General features: G+C 58.3%; 1 protein-coding gene across 4 annotated transcripts; it reads right to left on the bottom strand.

Annotated features, from left to right (window-relative positions):
- Window positions 1-1,204: 1,204 nt before the first annotated feature.
- On the bottom strand, window positions 1,205-6,769 carry PCED1B (PC-esterase domain containing 1B). 4 transcript variants are annotated; one of them, XM_058656037.1, is made up of 3 exons: window positions 6,650-6,769; window positions 4,341-4,480; window positions 1,205-2,564 (listed from the first exon to the last, which is right to left on the bottom strand). In XM_058656037.1, the coding sequence occupies exon 3, from the start codon at window positions 2,529-2,531 to the stop codon at window positions 1,221-1,223; it is 1,311 nt and encodes a 436-aa protein (XP_058512020.1). In that variant the 5' UTR covers window positions 2,532-2,564; window positions 4,341-4,480; window positions 6,650-6,769; the 3' UTR covers window positions 1,205-1,220. The 4 variants fall into 4 exon arrangements, with proteins under 4 accessions (XP_058512020.1, XP_058512021.1, XP_058512019.1 ...); XM_058656038.1 differs by having other exon boundaries at window positions 4,341-4,477; window positions 6,650-6,734; XM_058656036.1 differs by lacking the exon at window positions 6,650-6,769 and having other exon boundaries at window positions 1,205-2,561; window positions 4,341-4,702.
- Window positions 6,770-7,587: the final 818 nt, after the last annotated feature.

The following is a 7,587-nucleotide window of genomic DNA, read 5'->3' as shown; positions in this document are numbered from 1 at the left end:
CAGCCACTGAGACCTGGCTGAAGCTCAGTCCTGTCCACCTCGGAAAGATGTATCTTCTCGTTCTTTCTCCCTTCCTGTAACTCTGCATTTCAAACTAATAAAATGAACATTTTTTAAACAAAAATTTGTTTATTTTTAATTGGAAAGTCAGATATATAGAGAGAGTAGTAGAGACAGAGAAATATCTTCCATCTGATGATTCACACCCCAAGTGACCACAATGGCAGGTGCTACGCCAATCCGAAACCAGGAGCCAGGAGTTCTTCCGGGTCTCCCACACGGGTGCAGGGTCCCAAGGTTTTGGGCCATCCTTGACTGCTTTCCCATGCCACAAGCAGAGAGCTGGATGGGAAGTGGGGCTGCTGGGATTAGAACCGACGCCTGTATGGGATCGTGGGGTGCGTTCAAGTTGAGGACTTTAGCCACTAGGCCATGGCACCGGGCCTGGGTGAGGGTTTTCTATCAGCACATACTGAGTGGGCTAAAGTATTTAGAATAAGTGACTGTGGACTTGTAATTATGCAACATGGAGCCCATTTCTGGCTCATTTAGAACATTCAGTGACACTTGGTCTCCTTCTCTCTGTATATATCTGACTTTGCAATAAAAATAAGTAAATCTTAAAAAAAAAAAAAAGTTTAGTTCCATCCACCTTCGCTGGTCTTGTCCAAGTCCCTAACTTTCCATGGGCAGGTATGACATGCGCATCTGCCCAGTAACCCAGGCCATCGGCAACACCACCTGCTGATTCCTTCACACCCAGAGCTGGGACTGCTTGAGGCCCATCCCAGCTGTCCTCTGGCAGGCCAGGACTGTTTGCTGGACTGAGAGCTGAGGTAAACTGGGCTGGAGAGTGGGCCAGGAGTGCTAGCACAGCTGTAGAAATGAATGATTCTTTGAAAATTTGACAATATTTGTAAGGAACCAGCTCTGCATCTGGGAGCTGGTGGGATGGTTTTCTGTAGGTTATTGCTCAGCAGGCAGAACCCTGCTCCTGTCACACGCAGACACTGTACATCCCACAACTGCTTCGGAACATGAATTCTTTATTCCAATTCTATGCTCACAAAATGGCAAAGCTGACAGGTGTTGGGATGCAGGAGGACTGCTTGGCCACCCCCTGGGGATGGGGCCACCAAAGGTGACAACAGGACTGTGGCACAGTGCTTCCTGCCTTCTAGATTGCACAGATGACCACAGGTCCTGGCCATGAATGGGAGTCAAGTCGACGTTGCTCTTCCTGTATTTGGGCTCTGGGAAGTCGGGGTACGCCTGTTGGGGTGCCTAGGCCGCCCTCTCCAGGGCTTGTAGGGGCCATAGGGATGGTTCCGGGGAAAACCCCTATGGACCACAGGAGCCTGGCACTGGACATATGGTGATGGGACAGAGGGTACAGGGGGCTGACCATCAAACGTCAAGTTGGCTTCAAGTACAAATCCTGTCTGGGTCGGAGAGGAGGCGTCTGGGCTGAAGCAGAATGGATTCATTTGAAAAGGATGGTCTGAGGTGAAGTAAGAATCCTGGGAACAGAGTGGAAACGGGGGCACCATTGGGTAAGGGGGCACAGGGCAAGTCTGTAGAGTCATCAGACTGGGTGCAGGCAGCAGTGGGGGTGGGGGTGAGAATGGAAGCAGGGGTGCATGCCTGGGAGGGGTCAGTGGCTGGGCCAGGGTGTCCCTGCTGGTCGGGTGCCGCCTATGGACCCCCCGTCCACGCTGCCCTCTCGTGGGGCCGTCTTGGAGCCACCTGACTGCTGGGCGGTGTGGCAGCTCCACACCCCAGGCATCAGCCACATGTGCCAGCAGCAGGTATGACAGGCAGCGGTGCGCACGCGCGTTCCAGTGCACACCATCATGGTGCCGGTGCTGACTGGCATGGCGGAAGTGGAAGTGCAGGTCAAGCAAGTCGAAGCCATGCTTCCTGGCCTCGGCAAAGCAGTAGAAATTAGCCTCGATCAGGTAGATCCGTAGGGAGGCGGCATATGGCTGGTCCTCAGGAGGGAGGAAGCTTGCAGTGATCTTGTGGCCCACAGGCATGGCCGTGTTCCACACCAGCAGGCAGGATGGGGGCAGCACCCGGCCCAGGTGTGCAAACAGCTTGGCCAGGTTCTTCAGGTACCTCTTCCCAGACTCGGGGCCGTACCTGGAGAGGTCCCAGAGGCAGGAGTTCATGATGACCAGGTCTGGGGCATGCTCGCCGGCCTGCAGTTGCTCCAGCACGGACTGTAGGTACTTGGAGTAGACGCGCGTGAGGAAATAGAAGCGCACCAGGTGGTGCCCAGAGAGGTACTGGCGCACCTCTCGGTAGGTGATGCCATTGTGCAGGGTGTCCAGCTGGCCACCCTCCAGCAGCGTGTCCTGCTCAAAGCTGAGCTCCCCCTTGGCTTTGAGCTGCTGCAGGCTGAGCAGAGAGTCCTTCTGCAGCAGCAGCACCAGGTCTTTGTACACAGCCCGCTGCACCGAGTCCCCCAGGACCACCACGAACTTGTTGTGGAGAAGCTGCCGCACCTCGGAGGCCCGCAGGGGCACCATGGCACCCCTGGTGTACGGAGGGGCGTCTGGCTGCTGGGGCAGAAGGAGAGAGAAGCTGCAGTGGGGGTGGTCAGGGCCTGGAGTGCCAGATGGTGGCTGTGGTCAGGCTGCAGCTCGGGCGTGATCTTTGGACCACAGACTGCTCTGACCAGGAGCACCCCCCCCCGCCCCGAGTGCTCCCTGGGAATGGGTCCAGAGGTGCTGCAGGTGCTACCAGGCTGCCTGGTTATGGCTAGAGGAGGCCAACATGTCTGACCCCTAGATGGAGTTAGCCAGCCTTGCAGTTTGGCAATAACAGCAGTGGTCACCACGTGCACCTGTCCCCAGGACATCAGCTCAGCCCCGACTGCCCTCCTGGGCCAGCAGTGATCACAGCATGCACTGACCCCCAGGGGCTGTTGGGCTTACTAGGTCTGCATCCCCCTGGAACAGCAGTGGCCTTGACTCAGGCTGAAGTGAGTCAGGTCACTTTAGCCTGGGAAGTGGAGCACCCAGAGGTGCTGGTTCTGGCTATTGGCATTGTATACCTGCTCCTTGGGGATACTAGGGTTGGTGCCTTTGTAGTAAGGGGCACTTCTTACATGGAGTGTTTAGAATGATACCGGGTTAGTGACCACTAGTGATCATGCTGTAGCATCAGGTGGGTCATCTGTCAATGTTCTGCTGCCTTTCTAGCAGGTTCTGTGCAGAGGTAGGAGACCAGGTCACAGTTGCCCAAGGCCAGGGACTCCACAAACATTGCAGTTTCTCTTCCGCAGCACAGCCTGTGGCTGGACTCCGATTCCAACTGGGGAAGGTCTGCTTCTCCAGCAGGGCGTGATGCCTTGTGTACACATCCCGAAGGCCTGGACAGAATCCTGCAGAGGCCACTGCTGCTGCCCAGGGTGCCAGCCGCCCCTCCCCCCCATATGCTAAGGCCAACCTTGCAGAACACAATGAGGAACAATGCCGACAGCTGCAGCCCAGAGGGACTGAGTGACAGGATGACACCCCTCCCTGCCACACAGCCTGCAGGAAAACTAAGAAAGAAAGAAAGAAAGATAAAAAGCTCCCCAAAACAAAAGGCAAAAAGGTGCACAGGAGCAGGCCTCTTGCTGGACTGTCCAGGCTCCGCCCAGCTCTTGCACCATGGGGCGCCTCCCCCTGGAAGGCTCAGGCTCCTCTCCAGCCCCTACACCCCGGGAGCACTGGATGTTTCTGAATGCAGCTGGGGAGCTGCCGCTAGCTCAGGGGTTCCCAGGCAAGGTGGATGTGTCCAGGCCTGCCCAGCTGTGCCAGTAGGCAACAGCCTCAGGGAGCCGTCGTCAGTGGGCTGGGGATGCCAGTATGAGGCTGTTGGTGGAAAACTTGACTGGGACCCATGGTGTTTGCATAGTGCATGTTTTCCAGGGACTTGGTGAGGGCCCCGTTTACCCGGCTGACAGGGAACGTGCGCACAAACAGCAGCTGACCGAAGGGCCATTTACCCTCGCTGCCTCACTTGAAGAACTCTTGTTCAACCTTGAGAGGCCCTTACTGTAAATGAAGCGGCCACCACAATCAGGACTGGGCCTTCTGTCCAGAGCGGTGAGCACCAACTTTGCAGGCAGGGTTGAGCCGCATTGCTGTTCACCGGACTGGAAGGTATGGGCAGGCAGGCCGAGGGCCCTGCCCAGCACGGCCTCCAGAGAACAAGGAGTGCCACCGCCCCCGCTAGGTGCCTGGGAAGAGCCCGGCAGGCCCGGCCGGCGAGGCCCCGTCTGCCGGGCGCCCCGTGAGCCCTGCGCCGGCGAGCTAGGGAAAGCTCAGCCCAGCCCCCACGGCCCGTACCTCCTCAGGTGTGAAGCCTGGCCCTCCGTGCTGGGGGAGGCTCTCCCCGCAGCCGCCAGCCGGCTCCAGGCTGGGCCCTGCAGGCGGTCCGACCGCGCAGTCCCCGTCGGCTCCGCTCTCCCGGCCTTGGCTCCCTCCTGCTGGCGGGAAACGCATTCTCATCTCTCGCTCCACCTCCAGGACCGGCCTACCGTCCACCTCGCTTCAAGGCCACGTCTCTAGGGAGTGCGCCGGGTCCTCTCCTCCCACTCACTCCTTGGCTTTATCTTCCACAGCCGCAGAACCTAAGGAGTGTTTGTAAATTATCTTGTCCAGTGACCTTCCCGAGGTCATGTGGGGGCTTACGGCAAGGGTGGTTGCTCCTCCCCTGGGCTGCGTCCTGGTCCTGGCACCCTCTTTCTCTGGAAACCCCTGAAGGCGGGCCTTCCTCAGGGCCGTCTACTGGCTGCCCTTCCCTGCCACTTCCTGACCCCTAGGTCGCCCAGGCCGTGCTGGCTGACACCCGTGGTCACACCCCTCCCCCAGCACCCCAGGGGGCCACCCCTTATCAGCGCCATCAGAATGCAGATGACTCAGGAGGGAGAGCTGGCTCCAGGGAGAACCAGCAGAGCCACTGCCCCGGGCGTCCCCTCCCCCAACCCCAGTCACTTCCAGGCCCCGGGGGATTTAGTCAACAAAATGGGCTCCAGCCCAGACCAGGCCAGGGCTCCTGGAAGGTTCCTGTGTGCAGGACAAGCTGTCAGGATGGCCTCAGTCGCCCACTCGCCCTCCTATCAAAGGGCAGCTGGATTCCTAGGAAAATTCCAGCCCAACCTTTGAACAGCCACCCCAAAAGCAAACACCAGGGGTCCCCAGAAACCCTGGGGACATGCACACTGTGGAAAACCTCCACGGATTCCGGCAGGGTTTCCACCAGGATGAACTTGAATACTCGGAATAGCCTGTGTGGACGGCTGATGCAGGGGTGCCGGTCACCCATGCCCACATGCACTGCGCTGTGGTGCGGCCCCAGCTAGCTGCGCAGTGGACAGAGGCCTGTGGCAGTGTCCAGCTCCTCCAGGAGGCGACTGTTTGGGTTCTATGGCCTCTTGGCAGGGGAGAGGGAGGGCCTTGAAATGCACTTTGGAAAGCTGAGCCTGGAGACCAATTTCCCCTGTTTTAATTTTTTAATGTGTTCACTTTGATTAAGGCCTTATTTCTAAAAGGCATGATCCTTATTTCATGTCTGTTTTCTCACATAATACCCTGCCACTGGGCTCCTTCCCGGTGTTTCTGTGACTGCAGGGAGTGGGGTTGGGGTGGGGCAGGAGCAGTCTAGGTCACTGATTTCAATCCCTTCTTCCTCTGCTCAGGGCCAGCCTCCTCCTCCCAAGGGCCCTTGCCTAAGGCGCCTGTTGCCTGCCTGCCTGTGTTGGAGCAGTGACCCTGGGCACTGTGCCCACTCGATCAGCTCCCATGGCTCGTGCCAAGCTGCAGCCCGGGGAGATCCTGCTGCCCAGGGCTGTTCCTCAAAGTCATCCTTGAGGTGATGGCGACATCACGAGGAGCTACTGCTCCTGCACCCGGCCCTCTGCTAGGCCTGCAGCTGTGCCCCCTCAGCAGGCGGCACATGGGGGAGCCACCCTGGTGTGGTTCTTTGTCTATTTCCCTATCAGTCCTGCCCCAACCAGTGAGACTGCGCTTGGTCCTCACCGGTGTCCAGATGGGAACAAGGCTGACAGACAAGGGACAGTGTCCAGCGACAGGGCCCTGAGAATACAAAACAGATGTCACTGCTGTTACTGCTAACACCGGGCTTTGAATTTTATGTGCACTTATGTGTCTGGAAAAAAAGCTTTGGATTCAAAAGCAAGATGCCCAAGGCCGCTGCCAGCCTGTGCCCACCTGTGCTTTCCCACCCGTCAGCAGGGCCCAGTGTTCCAGTGGGCCTGGGTCCCCAAGCAGGTCAGCACTGTGTGGGGTTGTGTGGGAGGCTGGGTCCTCGAAGCCTGGGGGGGATGGGCTGGGGGCTTAAGCACAGTGTGGCACACAAGGCTGTCAACACCGAGGGGTCTCCCCTGAGGGTTGGGTTCTCTGTCTTCATCTCACACTTTGGGAAATGAAGGTCAAGAGGTCAGTTCCCTACCCATGGGCACTGATTTCCAGAGAACAGACCGCTGGGCGGCCTCACATCCTTCCAGCTAAACTGGCTGTTTCCTCTTCTCGCCCACAGCTACAAGTTTAGTGGCTTACAGCGAGGACTGTTTCCTCACAGCGGGTGGGCCAGGGGCTTGGGTCCCAGCTGGACCCGGGGGCTGGAAAGTACTTACTTGCAAGCGTGCCTGGTGCCTAGATGCCGGTCCCTGGGTGTCCTCTTGCCGCCCAGTGCCACGGTGCTACCTTAGCGCAGCCAGAGGCACTTCCGGCGTGGGGGGAGGGCAAGCAACAGTGCAGCTCGGCTTTAGGAAGTGGCGAGAAAGAGCCCGGGTGCCCCGGGAAGTGCTGTCTAGCCCGGAACTTGAGTGTAACTCAGGGGGCTTTCTTTGTTGAGACCCCCACTTCTCTTGCCGCCTGCCCCTCTCTTGCAGGCCTCCCTCTGGGAGGAGGAAGACTTGTGGGAAGACCGAGCTCCTCTTTCCTAACTCAGATTTTGTAAGAGTGACCCTGCACTGCTGGGCCAACAAACTAACTACTTCCAAGCCTTCCACCTGCTCTACTGGGAAGACAGGCCTGAGCCTGTCCAGGTACCTCAGCCAGGGGCAAAACTGGACGACCCCCAGCCCTGCCTCAGGCTTGTGGCCCGGCCTCCTCTCTGGTTTGTAATCACCTGTGGGAGGAGCACATCCCCTCCCCTCCTCTCCCAAGTACCCAGACAGCTTGGCCTAGAAGGAGGAAATGAATCAGAGAAAAAGAAAAAAATGAGGAAATGAAGGCTTGAGAAAGGTTTTCTCAGAACCCTGAGCCTCCAGCGGGTGTTTGACACATTGGGATAGAGCGCCTCCTGTGGGACGTGCAGGACGCAGGACGCAGGGTGGCCTGGCAGCCAGTGCTGTGCTCTGTCTCCCAGTCCCGCAGGCCTGACCAGCAGAGGACCTGGGCCCTGGGTGTTGGGACGGCTGCAGAGCTGCCCAGGGCCCAGGCAGCAAGTAACCTTCCTGGGATCTGCTGCACAGTTCTGCACCCAGGTCTTGGCACCATCTTGGTTTTTCCCACCACCTCAGGTGATGGAGGATGCAGCTCCAAGGGCTTGCTCTGGGCCTGCTGTTCC

This window comes from Ochotona princeps, chromosome 27 (assembly GCF_030435755.1).
Source record: "Ochotona princeps isolate mOchPri1 chromosome 27, mOchPri1.hap1, whole genome shotgun sequence".
NCBI classification, from domain to species: Eukaryota; Metazoa; Chordata; class Mammalia; order Lagomorpha; family Ochotonidae; genus Ochotona; species Ochotona princeps.
The sequence above is the reverse complement of the archived record's forward strand: the minus strand, read 5'-3'. Positions and strand labels throughout refer to the sequence as shown.

Excerpts from the sequence above, each read along its gene's own strand:
- PCED1B (XM_058656035.1), bottom strand. The coding sequence starts at position 4,502 with ATGAGAATGCGTTTCCCGCCAGCAGGAGGGAGCCAAGGCCGGGAGAGC. Across the intron at positions 2,565-4,340 it reads CAGGCTTCACACCTGAGGAG|CAGCCAGACGCCCCTCCGTA; the intron begins GTACGGGCCGTG and ends CTTCTGCCCCAG.